A 21443-nucleotide genomic window follows, 5' to 3' on the forward strand; every position below is an offset into this window, starting at 1 on the left:
AAGAGATCAATCCAACAAGATAATACAACAATTGTAAATATCTATGCACCCAATTTAGAGGCATGCAAATATAACAAAGTAAAAATTAACAGACCTGAAGGGAGAACTTGATAATAATATAATAGTAGGGAACTTTCAGACTTCACTCACATCAATGGATAGATAATCCAGACAAAAAAATTAATGAGGAAATTGACTTTGAATGACACCTTAGACCAGAGAAGCTTAACATATATAGAACATTCCACTCCAAAGTAGCAGAATACACTTTCTTTTCAAGTACACATAGAACATTCTCCAGGATAGATCACATGTTAGGAAGTAAAACAAGTCTCAATAAATTTAAGAACTTTGCAGTCCTATAATTTTCTGACCAAACCAGAATGAAACTAGAAATTAATTACAAGAAAAAACTTGATGGGTACCTGGGTAGCTCAGTTGGTTAGCATCTGACTCTTTTTTTTTTTAAGATTTTATTTATTTATGCGTGAGACACACACAGAGAAAGAGAGGCAGAGACACAGGCAGAGGGAGAAGCAGGCTCCATGCAGGGAGACCGACGTGGGACTCCATTCCGGGTCTCCCGGATCACACCCTGGGCTGCAGGCGGCACTAAACCACTGAGCCACCCGGGCTGCCCTAGCATCTGACTCTTAATTCTGGGTCAGGTCATGATCTCAGGGTTGTGAGACTGAGCCCAGTGTCAGGTTCTGTGCTCAGTGGAGACTCTGCTTCTCTCCCTCTGCCCCTTCTTTTGCAAGCATGCCTTCTCTCTCTAAAATAAACAAATATTAAAAAAAAAAAAAACGAAAAAAGTTGGAAACACAAAAAAAATGTGGAGGGTAAAAACATGTTACTAAAAAAAGTGAGTCAATGATAAAATCAAGGGACAAATACAAAATACATGGAGACAAATGAAAATAGAAACATAGTCGCTCAAAACACAGCAATGGGAAACCCAGCAGAAGCAATTCTAAGAGGGAAATTTATACTGATACAGGCCTACTTTTAGAAACCAGAAAAGTTTCAAATAAACAATCTAAACTTACATCTAAGGAAACTATAAAAACAGAGTAAACAAAACTGAAAGTTAAAAGAAAGGAAATAACACAAAAGATGAATCAAACCAAGAGCCAGTTTGTTTAAGAAGTCAATAAAATCATAAGTTAAAAGGAGAAATAATGACTAACAGAAATGTAAAGTGTCTTAATAGTGTAAAAATATATGCCAATGAATTGGACAACCTACAAATGGATAAATTCCTAGAAATACACAATATTTCAAAACTGAATCAGGAAGAGATTGAAAATGTGAATAGATCAATTAATGGTAAGGAAATTGAGTTGGTAATCAAAAAACTCCCAACAAAATAAAGTGCAGCATCAGATGGGTTCACAGGAATTCAACAAACATTTATAGAATACCTACTCTTAAGCTATTCTAAAAAAATAGAATAGGAAGAAAAAAATTTAAACTCATTCTGTGATGCTAGCCTCACACAAAAACACTAAAACAAACAAAAACAAACCTATAGGTCAATATCCAGGTAAACATAGATGTAAAAATTCTCAATAAAGTATTAGCAAACCAAATTTAACATCAGAAAAATTATTCACTACAATCAAGTATGTTTTATTCCAGTGATGCCAGGATAGCTCAGTATCTACAAGTCAATGAACGTCATGCATCACATTAACAAGAGGAAGGATAAAAGTCATATGATCATCTTGGTAGGTGCAGAAAATGTATTAAACAAAATAGAATATCCGTTCCTGTAAAAACTCTCAATAAGATGGCTTTACAGTTGATATGCACATCAACATAATAAAGGCTATAAATGAAAAACCCACCGCTAACATCATACTCAATGGTGAAAAACAAAGGCTTTCCCTCTGAGATCAAGAACAAGACACGGATGTTAACTCTCACCACTTTTATTAAATAGTACTGGAAATCCTTCCTGCAGTAATCAAACAAGAAAAAAGACATCCAAATTAGTAAGGAAGAAGTAAATCTGTCACAATTTGTAAATGACATGATATTATATACAGACACTAAAGAAACCACCAAAAATTTTTTGGATTAATAAATGAATCCAGTACAGTTGTAGGATAAAAAAAAATCAATATACAAAAAGTTGCATTTCTATACAATAATAATAAAGATCAAAGAGAAAAATTCAAAAATCTCATTTACAACTGCATCATAAAGAATACTAGTAATAAATTTAACCAAGGAAGTGAAAAACCCTTATACTGACTACTAAAAGACATTAATGAAAGAAACTGAAGATGAAACAAATAAATGGAAAGATATTTTGCAATCATTGATTAGAAGAATATTGTGAACATTTCCATATTACACTAAGCAATCTACGGATTTAACATGATCCTTATCAAAATCCTGACAGCACTTTATAGAGATAGAATAATCCCCCAAATTCTGTGGAGCCACAAAAAATCCTGAATAGCCATAGCCATCTTGAAAATAAAAAGTCCCAAAGCTATAGGTAGCACAATAATAGATTTCAAACTAAACAAAAAGGATGAAATTGGCACAGAACTGACACATAAATCAATGGAATTAAATAGAGAGCCCAGAAATAAACCAGACACTTTTATCTGTCACCAAATCTAAGACAAAGGAAGCCAAAATGTAGGAAAAAAGACACAGTTAAAGCAACCATCAATAAAACAAAAAGGCAACCTATTGAATAGGAGAATTTTTGTGTAAGTGATCTATTTGATGAGTAGTTAATCTCCAAAATATATAAAGTCAAGTCATACTTCTCAACACCAAAAAGACACATAATCCAATGAAAATGAGCAGAGGACCTGAATAGACATTTTTCCAAAGACAACATACAGATGGCCAACAGACATGAGAAAATGCTCAACATCATTAATCATCAGGAAAATGCAAATCAAAACCACACTGACCTATCACCTCTCCCAGTCAGAATGGTTAGTATCAAAAAAAGAAGAAATACTTATTGGTGAGAAGGCTGAGAAAGGGAATCTTCATGTACTCTCAGTGAGAATGTGTATTAGTACAGCCAATGTGGATTAGGATATTGAGGTTCCTCAAAAAATTAAAAATAGAAATAGCATACAATCTGGTAACTCCACTGCTGGATTTTTACCTGAAGAAATATAGGTTTATACATACAAAGACACAAAGATACTACCACCACTAATAAGACAGATCAGTGAAATAACGGTTACAGCCATGCACAGAGTATAGTTTACAACCTTAAATTTATGTTTCTAAACAACACGATCTGAAAATGAATGAGCTAAGCATCTATCTAAGCAAGTTAGAATAAGAAAAAGTAGTTAAACTTCACCAAAGATTAGAAAGAAGGAAATAGCAGAAGTAAGAGAATAAACAGAATACTCAAGGAAGATGATCAATAAAACTAAATGTAGGTTCTTAGAAAGGACTAATAAAGTTAATAAAATCTAAAATAGACAATTGAAACAAAACAGGTAGAAACACAAATAACTAATATTCATATTATAAAAGGAGACAACTCTACAGTTCCTGCCATAAACATTTTAGGTATCATAAGTATGATGAATTAGATGAAATTGATACATTCCTCTAAAATGTCAGTGGTGACTGACATTAACTGATACAAGAAGAAATAGAAAACTCAGAAGATGTGGTCTATATATACAATGGAATATTACTCAGCCTTTAAAAACAACGAATACCCACCATTTGCTTCAATGTGGATAGAACTGGAGGGTATTATGCTGAGTGAAGTAAGTTAATCAGAGAAGGTCAAACATTATATGGTTTCATTCATTTGGGGAATATAAAAAATAGTGAAAGGGATTAAAGCAGAAAGGAGAGAAAAGTAGTGGGAAATATCAGAGAGGGTGACAAAACAACATGAGACTCCTAACTCTGGGAAACAAACAAGGGGTAGTGGAAGGGGAGGCGGGAGGGGGGATGGGGTGACTGGGTAACAGGCACTGAGGGAGGCACTTGACTGGATGAGCACTGGATGTTATACTATATGCTGGCAAATTGAACTCCAATAAAATAATGTACAAAAAATAAATTTAAAAAAGCAAATTAAAAAAAAGAAAAATCAGAATAATTTAAATAAAGTGAATTAGTAATTAACAACCTTCCTATAGAGAAAACTTTAGGCTCAGACTTCTCACTCATGAGTTCTTACAAACATTTAAGACAGAATTAATGCTAAATTGAACAACTCTTTCAGAAAATTGGAAATTTAAAAAGAAAATTCCCAATACCTAAATACTCTTGATGCCAAAATGTGACAAATATTTTAAGAAAAACAATGGTTGAATCTCAAAATTTCTAAACAAAGTATTATCAAAGTAAATTGGGCAATATAGGAAAAGGATAATAAATCTTGCTCTTATTGGTTTGAGAATGCCAGCATGGTCTAGTATTCAGAAATTAGCCAGTATGATTAATATGCTTATAGACTAAAGAAGGAAAATTGTAGTGATCATTTTAACAGATGCATAAAATGCAATTTAAAATATTCAATATCTACTCATGATTTTAAAAAGCCTTGGCACTACTACCAACAATCATATGCTAACAAATTGGACAACCTAAATGAAACAAATTCCTGGAGACATGCAACCTACCAAGACTAAATTATGAAGAAATAGAAAATTTGAACAGATTAACCACTACTAAGGGGATTAAACTGGTAGTCAAATACCTCTCAACAAAAAATAGTCCGGGAACAGATGGTTTTACTGGTGAATTCCACCATTTATAAAAGACAAAACAAAACAAAAAACTAATGTCAACTGTTTTGAAACTTTTCAAAAAAATTGAGGAGGAAGAAACACTTCCAAACTTATTTTATGACATCAGCATTATTTTGATATCAAAATCAGACAAGGAAGAAGAAAATTGTAGACCAAAATCCCGAGAAAACATAGGTACAAAAATTCTCAATAAAATATTAGTCAACCAAATTAAACAATACATTAGAAAAATTATTCACCACAATTGAGTGTGTTTTATTTCAGTGATGTAAGGATGGGTCAATATCCGTAAATTAATGTGATACATCACACTAACAAGAAGAATAAAATCCATTTGATTATCTCAATAGGTACAGAAAAAGCATGAGACAAATACAACATCCATTCCTGATAACAACCCTCAACAAGTTGGCTTTATATCAACATAATAAAGGTTATACGTGAAAAACCTACAGCTAACATCATGCTTATTGGTGGAAAAAACAAAATCATGAGTTCCTAGGAACAAGACAAAAATGTCCACTCTCACCATAGTTATTCAACATAATACTAGAAGGCCTAGGTGCAACAAAGAGTTAGGAAATACAAGATACTAAATTAGTAAAACTATTAAAGTTTGTAAGTGACATGATATCATATATGAATCCAAATACACACCCCAAAACCCTGTTAGAACTAAGAAATTTAGTAGAGTTGCAGGTTACAGAATATGCAAAAAAAGGCATTTCTATACAATAATAATGAATGACCAGGGAATACATTTATGAAAACTTTCTCCTTTACAATTGCATCCAAGGTAAAATACTAGTAATAAATTTAACTGAGGTGAAAAACAAGTCCACGGGCTACTAAAAGACATTAATGAGGGGCCCCTGGGTGGCTCAGTCAGTTAATCACCTGCCTTTAGCTCAGGTCATGATCCCAGGGTCCTGGGAGGGAGCCTGCATCAGGCTCCTGCTGCTTCTCCTTCTGCCTCTCCCCCTGCTCGTGCTCTCTCTCAAATAAATAAATAAAATATTTTTTTAAAGACATTAATGAAACCGAAGATGACACAAATAAATGGAAAGATATTCTATGCTCACCTGTTAAAAGATTGTGAAAATGTGCATATTATTGAAAACAATGCACAGATTCAGTGCAATCCCTATCAATGTGTCAGTGGCATTTCTCACAGAAATAGAACAGTCATAACATTTGAATGGAGCAAAAAAAGAACCCAAGTAGCCAAAGCAACCTTAAGAACAAGTGTGCTGCTAGAGGCAGCACACTTCCTGATTTCAAACTATATTACAGAACTGTATTTATCAAAAGAAAATGGTATTGGCATAAAAATAGATGCATAAATTAATGAGACAGAATAGAGAGTCCCTAAAATAAACATACTCATACAGAGTCAACAAACTTAAGACAGAAGGTCAAGAATATACAATGGGGGAAGTGACAGTCTCTTCAATAAATGGTGCTGGGATAACTCAACAGACACTTGGGAAAGAATGGCTGTTACATATTATACACAAAAATTAACTCAAAATCTATTAAAGATTGAATATAAGGTCTGAAACCAAAATACTCATAAAAGTTTTAGGGGGGTAATCTTGACATCGGCTTTGGTAATGATTATTTGATTGACAACAACAAGCAAGACAACAAAAACAAAAATAAATTGGGGCTATGTCAAACTAAAAAATTTGCACAGTAAAAGAAATAATCAAAAACATGAAAAGGCAACATACAATTGGAGAAAATGTTTGCAAACAACATATCCTATAAAGAGTTAATATCTAAAAGGACAAAAAACAAAACACATGCAACGCAATAGCAAAAACACAATCTGAATAAAAATGGACAGAGATACTGAATAGGCATTTTCCCAAAGAAGACATACAAATGGCCAATGGGTACATTAAAATGTGCTCATATCACTCATTATCAGGGAAATGTGAATCAAATCCACATGAGATATCACCTCATACATGTTAGAGTGACTATTATCAAAAAGACAGGAGAGGGCAGCCTGGGTGGCTCAGCGCTTTGGCGCCACCTTCAGCCCAGGGTGTGATCCTGGAGACCAGGGATCGAGTCCACCTCAGGCTCCCTGCATGGAGCCTGCTTCTCTCTCTCTGCCTGTGTCTCTTCTTTTTTGTGTCTCTCATGAATAAATAAATAAAATCTAAAAAAAAAAAAAAGATGCGAGAGAACTAGTGTTGGCAGGAATGTGGCAAGAAGGAAACACTTGTGACTTGTTGGTAGAAATACAAATTAGTGCAGCCACTATGGAAATTGTTATGAAGTTTCCTTAAGGAAATAGAATTATGTAATGTAGCAGTTCTGAGTATTTACCCACAAAAATAAAAAAAACCCCACCAACTCTGAAAGATAAATGCAGCTGCATGTTGATTGCAGCATTACCTAACAATATTCAAGACAAGAAAGCAAGGTCTATCCAAAGATGAGTGGAAAAAAGAAACGGTGCATATGTATATATACATATACATACTCACACACATACATATATACATACACACATAAAATATTATTCAATCACATAAAGGAGGAAATCTCTTTATTTGTAACAACATGAATGAATATTGAGGGCATTATGCTAAGTGAAATAATTCAGACAGAAAAAGAAAAATATCATATAACCTCATAATATATGGACTCTTAAAAAAACAAAAATAAACTCATAGATATAGAGAACAAATTGGTGGCTATTAGAGGCAGGGATTGGGAATGGGAATAATAGGTGAATTTCAAAAGGTAAAAACTTCCAGTTATAAAAGAAGTAACAGGATATATAACATACAGAATGGTAAAAAGATAGACCTTAAACGTTCATCACAAGAAAAATGAGTTATAGCTATGCAGACTGATAAATAACTAGATTTATTATGATTATTATTTCACACTGTATACACACATTGAATTATTATGTTGTACACCTGAAAGCAATAAAATGTTATATGTGAATTATATCTCAATAAAAATTTCATTTAAAATAAATTTATTTCCAGGTATATTTCTCATTTAACCAAAGAGGAAATATCTGTACAGATGAAAACTGACATTAATTACAAAAGAATTGGAGACACAAATAAATGGTAAGATATTCTGTGTTCATAGGTTGGGAGAATTAATATTGTTAAAATGTCCACAAAATCCAAAGTCATCCACAGATTCAATGCAATCTCTATCAAAATTCCAATAACTTTTTCTCAGAAATAAAACAATCCTTAAATTTGTATAGATTTACAAAAGACCCCAACTATCAGCCAGAGCAGTCTTGAGAAAGAAGTAGAAGCATCACACCTCCTGATTTCAGACTATATTACAGAAGTATACTTATCAAAACATAGAATCAGACACATTAACAACCCATAAAGAATCCATTCATGTATGGTCAATTAATTGATGACAAATAAGCCAAGAACAATGATAGAGGATAATCTCTTAAGTAGATGGTGCTGGAAAAACTGGACAGCCATATGCTGAAGGATGAAATTAGACACCTGCCTATCACTATGCACAGAAATAAATTCAAAATTAAAGACCTGAATAAAAGATTTGAAATCTTAAAACTCCTTCTAGAACACTAAAATCAAAGGCATCAAAAGCAAAAATACACAAGTGGGACTACATCAAACTAGAAAAGTTTCTGCACAGCAATGGAAATCATCCTCAAAAAGGAAAGGGCAACCTATTAGATGAAGGAAATATATACAAATCATACATGTGATAAGGGGTTAATATTCAAAATATATTTTATTTTTTAAAAGATTATTTATTTTTATTTTATTCATTTTATTATTTGAAAGAGAGAGAGTTAGAGCACAAGGAGGTGAGGGGCAGAGGGAGAGGGAGAAGCAGACTCACCACTGAGCAGGGAGCCTGATCCCAGGACCCTGAGATCACGACCTGAGCCAAAGGTAGAAGCTTAACCAACTGAGCCACTCAGACACCCTCTAATATTCAAAATATATAAAGAAGTCATATACTTATGACAAAAAAATCCAATTGAAAAATTAGGCAGAGGAACTAATTAGACTTGTTTTCTCAGCCAACAGGTACTGGAACAGTTACCTTAGCATCACTTCTTAGGGATTTGCAAATCAAAATCACAACGAGATATCTGCTTACTTCTTAGAATGGCTGCCATCAAAAAGATAATATTTGCCAGTCAATCAACATTATATATCACACCAATAAAAGACAAAAATTGTAGGATCATTTAAATAGACACAGAAAAAGTATTTGATGAAGTACAACATCCATTCCTGATAAAAACCCTCAACAAGTAGGCTTAGAGGTAACCTCAACGTAATAAAAACCACATATGAAAAACTCATAACAAACATCATACTTAATGGGGAAAAACTTGAAATCTTCTCCCATAAGGTTAGGAACAATACAAAGATGTCCATTCTCATCATTTTTATTCAACATAGTACTGGAAGTCCTAGTCATAGCAATTAGACAACAAAAGAAATAAAAGGAATCCAAATTCGTAAGGAAGAAGTAAAACTTTCACTACTGGCAGATGACATACTTGTATAAATTCTAAAGAATCCACCAAAAAACTATTAGAACTGACAAAAATAAATTTAGTAAAATCATGGGATACAAAATCAACATGCGTAAATCTGTTATGTTTCTACACACTAATAATTAAACAGCAAAAGAAATTTTTAAAAATATCATTTACAATTACACCCAAAATAATAAGATATCTAGTAATAAACCTAACCAAAGAAGTGAAAGACCTGCATTCTGAAAACTATAAAACACTGATGAAAGAAATTAAAGATAACACAAAGATATAGAAAGACATTCCATGCTCATGGATTGTATTGTTAAAATGTCTATCCTACCCAAATCAATCTACAGATTTAATAAATTGTCTGTCAAAATACCAACAGCATTTTTCACACAACTAGGGCAAACAACCCTAAATTTTATATGGAACTATAAAAAATCCTGAATAGCCAAAACAATTCTGAAAAAGAAGAGCAGGGACACCTGAGTGGCTCAGCAGTTAAGCGCCTGTCTTTGGCTCAGGGCCTGATCCCAGATTCCTGGGTTTGAGTCCCACACTGGGATCCTTGCATGGAGCCTGCTTCTCCCTCTGCCTGTGTCTCTGCCTCTCTCTCTGTGTCTCTCATGAATAAATAAATAAAATCTTTAAAAAAAGAAAAAGAAAAGCATAACCGCAAGTATTATAATTCCAGACTTCAAGTTACAGCACAAAGCTGTAGTGATCAAGACAATATGGTACTGGCACAAAAACAGACACTGATCAATGGAGCAGAATTAGAAACCCAGGCATAAACTCAAAATTATATGGCCAATTAATTTTTGACAAAGTAGGAAAGAATATCCAATGGGAAAAATATAGTCTCTTCAATATCCAACAGGAAAACTGTATAGCAACATGCAAAAGAATGAAACTGGACAGCTTTCTTACATCATACACAGAAATACACTCAAAAGTGAATTAAAGACTTGAAAGTGAGACCTGAAACCATAAGAATCCCAGAGGAGAGTGTAGACAGTAATATCTCTCACATAGGTTGTTGCAATATTTTTCTAGCTATGTCTCCCAAGGCAAGAAAAACAAAAGCACAAATAAACTATTGTTAGGTAGACTATATTCTCCCTCCACTACAGCTTCATCACCACCACATCTCTTAGTCCTCCTCTCTTTTTTTCTTCTCTTTTATTCTCTTTATTTTGCTTTTTTTCTCTCTCTTTTCTTTTTTTTTCCCTACTTTTTTGGGATTCGTGACCTTTTATTGTTTTCTACTTTGTTTTAAAATTTTATTTTCACTTTAGTGGTCCTTTTGTTTTATCTCATTCTGATCTTTGTTTTCAATTTCTGGTCTCTGACCTCATCAGAATCACCTAGGGTGAAATTTACTTAGGTCATGGTTGATATTCTTGACTCAGCCCACTCATACAGCCACTCTGCACTGAGCAAAATGACTAGAAGGAAGAACTCACCACAAAAGAAAGAATCAGAAATAGTCCTCTCTCCCACAGAGCTACAGAATTTGGATTACAATTCGATGTCAGAAAGCCAATTCAGAAGCACAATTATAAAGCTACTCGTGGCTCTGGAAAAAAGCATAAAGGATTCAAGAGACTTTATGACTGCAGAATTTAAATCTAATCAGGCTGAAATAAAAAATCAGTTAAATGAGATGCAACCCAAACTGGAGGTCCTAATGATGAGGGTTAATGAGGTAGAAGAAAGTGAGTGACATATAAGACAAGTTGATGGCAAGGAAGGAAGCTGAGGAAAAAAGAGAAAAACAATTAAAAGACCATGAGGAAAGGTTAAGGGAAATAAATAATAGTCTCAGAAGGGAAAATCTGCATATAATTGGGGTTCCAGAGGGTGCTGAGAGGGAGAGAGGACCAGAAAGCGTGATTTGAACAAATCATAGCTGAGAACTTCCCTAATTTGGGGATGGAAACAGGCATTCAGATCCAGGAGATAGAGAGGTTCCCCCCACCAAAATCAATAAAAACCGACAAATACCTCAACATTTAATAGTAAAACTTGCAAATTTCAAAGATAAAGAGAAAATCCTTAAAGTAACAAGAGACAAGAGATCCCTAACTTATATGGAGAGAAATATTAGATTAACAGAAGACCTCTCCACAGAGACCTGGCAGGCCAGAAAGGGTTGGCAGGATATATTCAGGGTCCTAAATGAGAAGAACATGCAGCTAAGAATACTCTATCTAGCAAGGCTCTCATTCAGAATATGAGGAGAGATAAAGAGCTTCCAAGATAGGCAGAAACTGAAAGAATATGTGACCTCCAAACCAGCTCTGCAAGAAATATTAAGGGGGACCCTGTAAAAGAAAGAGGAAGCCCAAAGAAGTAATCCACAAAAACAGGGACTGAATAGGTATTATGATGACACTAAATTCATATCTTTTAATAGTTACTCTGAATGTGAATAGGCTAAATGATCCCATCAAAAGACGCAGGGTTTCAGACTGGATAAAAAAGCAAGACCCATCTATTTGCTGTCTACAAGAGACTCATTTTAGACCTAAGGACACCTACAGCCTGAAAATGAAAGCAAGCTGGGGTAGCAATCCTCATATCAGATAAATTAGAGTTTATCCCAAAGACTGTAGTAAGAGATGAAGAAGGACAGTATATCATACTTAAAGGGTCTATCCAACAAGGGGACCTAACAATCATGAATATTTATGCCCCTAATGTGGGAGCTGCCAAGTATATCAATCAATTAATAATCAAAGTAAAGAGATACTTAGATAATAATACACTAATAGTAGGAGACTTCGACACGGCACTTTCTGCAAATGACATATATTCTAAGCACAATATTACCAAAGAAACAAGAGCTTTAAATGATACATTGGATCAGATGGATTTCACAGATATATGCAGAACTGTCCATCTGAACGCAACTGAATACACATTCTTCTCAAGTCTGCATGGAACTTTCTCCAGAATAGACCACATACTGGGTCACAAATCAGTTATTTATCAGGTATTTATTTCTTTATTAAAAAGAAGAAAGACTCAAATTAATAAAATTACGAATGAAAAAGGAGAGATCACAACTGATACCGAGGAAATACAAATGATTATAAAAACGTATTATGAGCAGCTATACACCAATAAATTAGGCAATATAGAAGAAATGGGCACATTCCTGGAAAACCACAAACTACCAAAACTGGAACAGGAAGAAATAGAAAACCTGAACAGGCCAATTACCAGGGAGGAAATTGAAGCAGTCATCAAAAACCTCCCAAGACACAAAAGTCCAGGGCCAGATGACTTCCCAAGGGAATTCTATCAAAAGTTTAAAGAAGAAACAATACCTATTCTACTAAAGCTGGTTCCAAAAGATAGAAAGGAATGGAATACTTCCAAACTCGTTTTATGAGACCAGCATCACCTTAATTCCAAAACCAAAGACCCCACCAAAAAGGGGAATTATAGACCAATATCCCTGATGAACAAAGATGCAAAAATTCTCAACAAGATACTAGCCAAGAGGATCCAACAGTACATTAATAAGATTACTCACCATGACCAAGTGGGATTTATCCCCAGGATGCAAGGCTGGTTCAACACTCATAAAACAATCAACGTGATAGATCATATCAACAAGAGAAAAAACAAGAATGATATGATCCTCTCAATAGATTCAGAGAAAGCATTTGACAAAATACAGCATCCATTCCTGATCAAAACTCTTCAGAGTGTAGGGATAGAGGGAACATTCCTCAGCATCTTAAAAGTCATCTACGAAAAGCCCACCGCAAATATCATTCTCAGTGGGGAAATACTGAGGGTCTTTCCCCTAAGATAAGGAATACAACAGGGATGTCCACTCTCACCACTGCTATTCAGCATAGTACTAGAAGTCCTAGCCTCAGCAATCAGGCAACAAAAAGAAATAAGAGGCATTCAAATTGACAAAGAAGAAGTCAAACTCTCCCTCTTTGCAGATGACATGATACTGTACATAGAAAACCCAAAAGACTCCACCCCAAGATTGTTAGAACTCATGCAGCAATTCCGCAGTGTGGCAGGATACAAAATCAATACCCAAAAATCAGTGGCATTTCTATACACTAACAAAGAGACTGAAGAAAGAGAAATTAAGGAGTCAATCCCATTTACAATTGCACCCAAAAGCTTGAGATACCTAGGAATAAACCTAACTAAAGAGATAAAGGATCTATACCCTAAAAACTACAGGACACTTCTAAAGGAAATGAGGAAGACACAAAGAGATGGAAAAATATTCCGTGCTCATGGACTGGAAGAATTAATATTGTGAAAATGTCAATGCTATCTATCTGGGACAGTTTACATGGTTTTTTTGTTTTTTGTTTTTCAGTTTACACATTTAATGCAACCCCTATCACAATATCATGGACTTTCTTCAGAGAATTGGAACAAATAATCTTAAGATTTGTGTGGAATCAGAAAAGACCCTGAATAGCTAGGGAAATATTGAAAAAGAAAACCAGAGTCGGGGGCATCAAAATGCCGGATTTCAAGTTGGACTACAAAGCTGTGATCATCAAGGCAGTGTGGTACTGGCATGAAAAACAGACACATAGATCAATGGAACAGAATAGAGAACCCAGAAATGACCCTCAACTGTATGGTCAACTAATATTTGACAAAGCAGGAAAGAACATAAAGTGTTCTTTATCCACTGGACAAAGAACAGTATCTTCAATAAATGGTGCTGGGAAAATTGGACATCTGCATGCAGATGAATGAAACTAGACCATTCTCTTACACCAGACACAAAGATAAACTCAAAATGGTGGAAAGATCTTAATGTGAGACAAGAATCCATCAGAATCCTAGAGGAGAACACAGGCAACACCCTTTTTGAACTTGGCCACAACAACTTCTTGCAAGATACATCTATGAAGGCAAGGGAAACAAAAGCAAAAATGAATTATTGGGACTTCATCAAGACGATCACTGGGGGTTATTCTGTATGTTAGTAAATTGAACACCAATAAAAATAAATAAATAAAACAACAATGTGGAAGAAGAAGAAAAAAAAAGATAAAAAGCTTCTGCACAGCAAAAGAAACAGTCAACAAAACTAAAAGACAACCTACAAGGGGAGAAGATATTTGCAAATGATGTATCAGATAAAGGGCTAGTATCCAAGATCTATAAAGAACATATTAAACTCAGCACCCAAGAAACAATCCAGTCATGAAATGGACAGAAGGCATGAACAGAAATCTCACAGAGGAAGACATAGACATGGCCAACAAGCACATGAGGAAATGCTCCACATCACTTGCCATTAGGGAAATACGAATCAAAACCACAATGAGATACCACCTCACACCAGTGAGAATGGGGAAAATTAAGAAGGCAGGAAACCACAAATGTTGGAGAGGATGTGGAGAAGGGGAACCCTCTTGCACTGCTGGTGGGAATGTGAAATGGTGTAGCCACTCTGGAAAACTGTGTGGAGGTTCTTCAAAGAGTTAAAAATAGAGTTACCCTATGACCCAGCAATTGCACTGCTGGGGATTTACCCCAAAGATACAGATGCAGTGAAACGCCGGGACACCTTCACCTCGATGTTTATAGCAGCAATGTCCACAATAGCCCAACTGTGGAAGGAGCCTCAATGTCCATTGAAAGATAAATGTATAAATATGTGGTTTATATATACAATGGAATATTACTCACACATAAGAAAGGACGGATACTCACCATTTGCTTCAAAGTGGGTAGAACTGGATGGTATTATGCTGAATGAACTAAGTCAATCAGAGAGGTTTCATTCATTCAGGGAATATAAAAAATAGTGAAAGGGATTAAAGGGGAAAGGAGAGATAATGAGTGGGAAATATCAGAGAGGGTGACAGAACATGAGTGATTCCTAACTCTGGGAAATGAACAAGAGGTAGTAGAAGGGGAGGTGGGTGGGTGGGGGGATGGGGTAACTGGGTGATGGGCACTGAGGGGGGCACTTGATGAGATGAGTACTGGGTGTTATACTATATATTGGCAAATCAAAATCCAATAAAAATATACAAAAAAAAAGAAATGACTTTTGGTGAGAATGTGGAGAAAGAGAAACCTCTGTGCACTGTTAGTGGGAATACAAATTGGTCTAACCACTCTGACAACAGTATGTAATTTTTTTAAGAAGTTAGAAATAGAACTACCGTATAATTCAATAATTGTACTACTGGAAGTTTACCTCCAAAATACAAAAACACTAATTTGAAGGGATACATGCACCCCTACGTTTAGCAGTATTATTTACAGTAGCCAAAATACTGAAACAGCCCATGTCCATCAATAGATGAACAGATAAAAAAGAGATGGTACCTATAAAGAATGGCATGTTATTTAGTCAAAAAAGAATGAATCTTATCATTTTCAACAACATGGATGGAGCCAGAGTGTGTAATGCTAAGCAAAATAAATCTGTCAGAGAAAGACAAATCCCATATGGCTTCACTCATATGTGGAATTTAAGAAACAACAAAAAAATTGAGCAAACAACAAAAAAGAGACAAACCAAGAAACAGACTCTGAACTACAGAGAACAAACTGATGGTCACCAGAAGGGAGGTGGTGGTGGGGGTAATGGGTGAAATATGTGATGGAGATTAGAGGATGCACTTATCATGGTCAGCATTGAGAAACATATAGAATTTTTGAATCACTATATTGTATACCTTAAATTAATATAACACTGTATGTTAACTATACTGGAATTAAAATAGAAAATAAGAGGATAGCTTGGGTAGCTCGGCAGTTTAGCACCGCCTTCAGCCCAGGGTGTGATCCTGGAGACTCGGGATCAAGTCCCACTTTGGGCTCCCGGCATGGACCCTGCTTCTCCCTCTGCCTGTGTCTCTGCCTCTTTCTGTGTGTGTGTGTGTGTGTGTGTGTGTGTGTGTGTGTGTGTCATGAATAAATAAATAAAATATTTAAAAATAAAAAATAGAAAATAAGAGAAAGAAATACAAAGCTTTATGAGATATCATTCAAGAAATTATATGCTAACAAATTGGATAACCTAGAAGAAATCAATATATTCCTAGAAACATACAATATTACAAACTGAATCAGGAAGAAATAAAAAATATGAGCAGATTGATTTCTTGTAACAAAGCTGAATCAGTAATCAAAAATCTTTGAACAAAGAAAACTCCAGAGTAATAGATTTTGGTGTATTCTACCAAATATTTAGGCAAGAATAAATAATTATTCTTCTCAAACTTTTCAAAAAAAATAGGTGAAGGAATACTCCCAAAATTCATTCTACAAGGCTAGCATTATCCTGATACCAAAACCAGAAAAGCACATTACCAAAAAAAAGCAAGAAAATTACAGACCAATATTTCTGATAAACATACATGCAAAAATTAGCAAACTGAGTTCAACAATACTTGAAAACAGTCATTTACTGTAATCAAGTAGGATTTATTCCAGGGATATACAAGGATGGTTTAATATCATCAAATCAATCAACATGATATACCACATTAACAAAATGAAGGGTAATAGCCATGTGATCATATCAACAGATGAAACAAAAGCATTTGACGAAATTCAAGATCTATTCATGGTAGAAAAACAAACAAAAACAACCTCTCAGTGAAAAGAGTACAGAGGAAACATACTTTAAAATGTTAAAGGCCAATATAACAAACCGAAATATAACACCAGACAATAGCGAAAAGCCAAAAGCTTTTTATTTAATATGGGAACAAGACAAGGATGTCCATTATCACCACTTTTACTCAACACAATATTGGAACTCTTAGTCACAGCATCAGACAAAAAACAGAAATAAAAGTCATCCAAATTAGTAAGGAAGAAGTAAATCTGTCACAATCTTCAGATTACATAGTTCCACATACAGAAAACCCTAAGACTTCACACACACACAAAAAAACTTATTAGAAAAAATGCATTTAGTAAAGTTGGAGATACAAAGTTAATATACAGAAATCAGTTATATTTTTATACTATAACAAACTAGGAGAAACTAACATGAAGAAACAATCCAATTTATCATTGTTTTAAGAGTAAAATACGTAGGAGTATTTAACCAGTAAGTGAGAGACCTGTAAATTAATGATAAAACACTCATGAATGAAATTGAAGATGACATAAATAAATTGAGAGGTACACCATGAACCTGAATTAGAATATACTTATTCTGTCCATATTGCATTGTCTATTCCAATTCCTATCCAAATACCAATAGCATTTTTTCCCAACAGCATTTTTCATAGAATTGGAATATTCCAAATTTTGTATGTACACACAAAAGAGCCTGAATAACCAAAGTAATCTTGAGAAATAAAAAAATAAATGAAGTATCACAGAACTCAAGCTAAACTACAGTTTTAGTACTCAAAACAGCATGGTACTGGTACAAAAATAGACACACAGATCAGTGAAACAAAGAGCCCAGAAGTAAACTCACATATCTGTTGATTTAATCTAGGACAAATAAGGCAAGAATATACAATAGGCAAAATACAGTTTCTTCAATAAATGGTGTTAGGAAACCTGGACAGTTATATGCCCACAAATGAAAATAGATCACTTTCTCATACCATATACAAAAATAAACTCAAAATGGATTAAAGAACTAACTAAGATTTTATAAAATTCCTACATGAAAATATAGGCTGTAAATTCTTGAACATAAATCTTAGCAATATTTTTTGAATATGTTTTTTACAGGCAAAGGAATAAAAGCAAAAATAAACAACTGAGACTACATAAAAAAAAAAGTCTTTTCACAGTGAAGGAAACCATCAACAAATTGAAAAGGCAAGTACTATCCAGGAAAAGATATTTGCAAATGATATATCAGATAAGGGGTGAATTTCCAAAATATATAAAGAATTCACACAATACCACCGAAAGACAAATAAACTGATTTTAAAATCAGCAGAGGACATGAATAAACATTTTTTTACAAAGATATGTGGATATGCCAATAGGCACATGAAAAAATACTTGACATCTGTAATTGTCAAGGAAATGCAAATCAAAATAATAATGAAATATCCTCACTGCTTTCAGAATAGCTAGTATCAAATACATAAGAAATAACCAGTAATTCTGAGGATGCACACAAAAGTGAACCCTATTGCACTATTGATAGGAATATAAATTGGTTCAGTCCCTATGAAAACTGTGTGAAAATTCTTCAAAAAATTAAAAATAGAAATACCTAATGACTGAGTTAATTCCACTTCTGGGTATTTATCCAAGGAAAATGGAAGCCCTGGTTCCAAAATACCTGTGCATCCATATGTTTATTGAAGCATTATTTACAACAGCCACGATACAAAAGCAACATAAATGTCCATTGACAGATGAATGATTAGAGGTGGTATATATATATATATATACACACCAAATGGAATATTGCTCAGCCACAAAAATGAAGTGTTGGCATTTGCCACATATGGATGGACCTATAGTGTGTTATACTAAATAAGTCAGAGAAAGACAAAGACCATAAGATTTCCCTTGTATATAAAATCTAAAAACCAAAACAAATGAACAAAACAGAAACAGTATCATAATACAGAGACCTCTTGTGGTTGTCAGAGGGTGGGGGTGTGGTATGGGCAAGATAAGTAAAGGGGATTAAGATGCACAATATTGTAGATATAAAAATAAATAAGTCCTGGGGATGTAAAGTACAATGGACATATAGTCAATATTATTGTAATAATTTTGTATGGTAATAGATAATAACTAAACTGGCAATTGTTTCATAATATAAATGTTAAATCGCTATGTTGTACATGTGAAATTAATGTAATACTGTATGTCAACTATACTTCAATTTTTTTTAAAAAAGCCAGTATGTTACTGGCATAAAAATCAACACATAAATCAATAGAACAGAATGGAGAGCTTGGAAATAAACCCATGCATTCACAATCAACTAATATTTGACAAAGGAACCAAGGACATTCAAATGATAGTCTCTTCAACATATGATGTTTGGAAAACTAGAGAATATATGCAAAAAGATTAAATTGGACACCTAATTACACCACTCACATAAGTTAACTCATGGATTAAAGGCTAAAACATCAGACCTAATACTGTAAAATTCCTGGAAGAAGTTCTTTGACATTGGTCTGGGTAATGGTTTCTTGAATATGATACCCAAAGCACAAACAATGAAAGCAAAAATCAGTAAATGGTCTATAACAAACTAAAAACCTTATTCATAGTGATGGTACCAACATGGCAACATAGGTCATTACTGATTTCACCTCCCCCTATAAGAAGAATAAACAACTATTAATGAAAAAGACACAAATAAGAAAATTTTAGAACATGGGGTGAGGTCAAAGCATCCCTTGAACCATGGAGACCAAGACAGATTCCATTAGAAGATCTAGATAAGCAGCTACTTATCTGACCACATTTCCCCCACCCCATGCTGATGCAGCACCTCACGGGGAAGTCTCCATTGAGCTTATGGTTCCTACAAGTGGGAGAAGAGAGCCTAGAGTGGACATTTAACTCCCCCATCATTGTGGGTCACTTTTTGGGAGTTCCCAGCCCTACCTGACCAGAAAGGCTATTCAGAACACTTAAAAACTAGATAGCTCAGCAACACTGGAGCACAGAGTATTGCAAGTGGAGATAATTGTCTGTAGTGTAATGCCATTGGCACCATGCAGCAAGGGAACCTGAGAAATAGTTCAGCCTAAGTAAAGACCACAAAGAGCCTTTCCAGGCTTTGAGTGATTCCTCTACTCTATCCAGTCAGGGAAGCTAATTCATAGCCACAACCCACCTACTAATGAGTTTAGTTTCCAGTTCCTACCTGACCAGAAACACTCAGAAAGGTACTCGGAGTGAGTTCCCTCATTCCACCTAGACAGGGAAGCTAATTCAGAATGTCCTGACTGATAAGAAATTCTGGCCAGAACACCTGAAATCTATGTAGCACAGCATCACTCTACGATGCAGACTAATCATCCACAGAGCAAAAACCCATGGCTTCATTTGGCCAGAGAACTTGGGGGAGCAGGTCTTGAGTGAAGATCATGAAGAAAGACCTTTTGTAGGCTTGGAATTGGTTCTCCAGCTTCATGTACACAGGGAAGCTAATTAACAACTTCACTGTTTGGTGTAGCTCTTAATCCCTCCTGATCAGAAAGCTTGGCTAGATCACCTGAAAGCTATGTAGCTCAACAAGGCTTAAGCAGAGAGAACAGCACTTAGATCTGATTGTCTGCAGAGAAAAGCCAGTGGCACTGTTCACTCTGGGAACTTGGGATGTCAAGACCACAAATAAAGAGTCTTTCTGGCCTGGCCTACAGTTTTTCCATTCCTCCCCAGCATGGAGACTATTTAGTAGTCCTGCCTATACTGAATATAGCCTTCACCTTGCCCAACCAGGGAACTTAAACAGGAAACAAAGAGCCCTGCTTGTGGCATTGTGAACAGAGTTCACAGCCCTGTCTGGAGAGCAAAACCAATGGCCCCATCTGGCCATGGTATTCAGTGCAGTCTTTCCTGATTCAGGAGCTTCAAACAATGGGCCATGCTGACTCTGGGGCCTGTCCTGCTGATCTACAAGGGCAAGGAAGATCATTCATGGACCCACACAATGCTGAGTTTAGTACTCAGTCCTTACCATCTAGTAAATCTGACCAAAAAAACCCAGGCAACTGTGAAGCCTATCCTAAAGCGTGCTTGGGAAGGGCACCAAGCCAGCAGTTCTATTCAGTTTTTCTTAGCCACTGGCAGACTCCCTTCACCTCAACTCAAGCAGTGGCCCTATCCAAAAATAAACCCATTTAGCAAGCTCCACCCACTCAAAGATGTTATCTTCTGACATATTCAGAAATCCAAACTGAGATGACTGCTCAGAACTGTCCACGAAAGCAAAACTGTGAATTCTGAAAGAGGAGATTGCTTATTCAAATGTGTAGACACCATCATAAGGAATCAAAGATCATGAAAAAATCTGGTAACATGACACCACCAAAGAAAACTAATAAAACTCCAATAACTGAGATGAAGATCTATAAGATGGTCAAAGAATTTAGAGTAATCTTTTAAAAGAAATTTAGTGAGCTACAAGAGCACACAGACAACTAAATGAAATTAGGAAAATCATGCAT

General features: G+C 35.0%; 1 protein-coding gene across 11 annotated transcripts in view; it reads left to right on the forward strand.

Moving 5' to 3' along the window:
- Positions 1-21443, forward strand: part of LOC140626024 (uncharacterized) — a 148490-nt gene that overhangs the window by 55016 nt on the left and 72031 nt on the right. For 8 of the 11 annotated variants that reach the window (XR_012025264.1, XR_012025262.1, XR_012025263.1 and 5 more), the window contains exons 2-3: positions 7778-7864; positions 18019-18108. Coding sequence is in view for 7 of the 11 variants with exons in the window: in XM_072813667.1 (XP_072669768.1) it covers positions 7778-7864; positions 18019-18108 (177 nt within the window). In the remaining 4 variants the exon portion in view is untranslated. The remainder of the gene's footprint in view (positions 1-7777; positions 7865-18018; positions 18109-21443) is intronic. The other 3 variants (XR_012025265.1, XM_072813665.1, XM_072813664.1) reach the window with 2 other exon arrangements.

Source organism: Canis lupus, chromosome 37 (genome assembly GCF_048164855.1).
Source record: "Canis lupus baileyi chromosome 37, mCanLup2.hap1, whole genome shotgun sequence".
NCBI classification, from domain to species: Eukaryota; Metazoa; Chordata; class Mammalia; order Carnivora; family Canidae; genus Canis; species Canis lupus.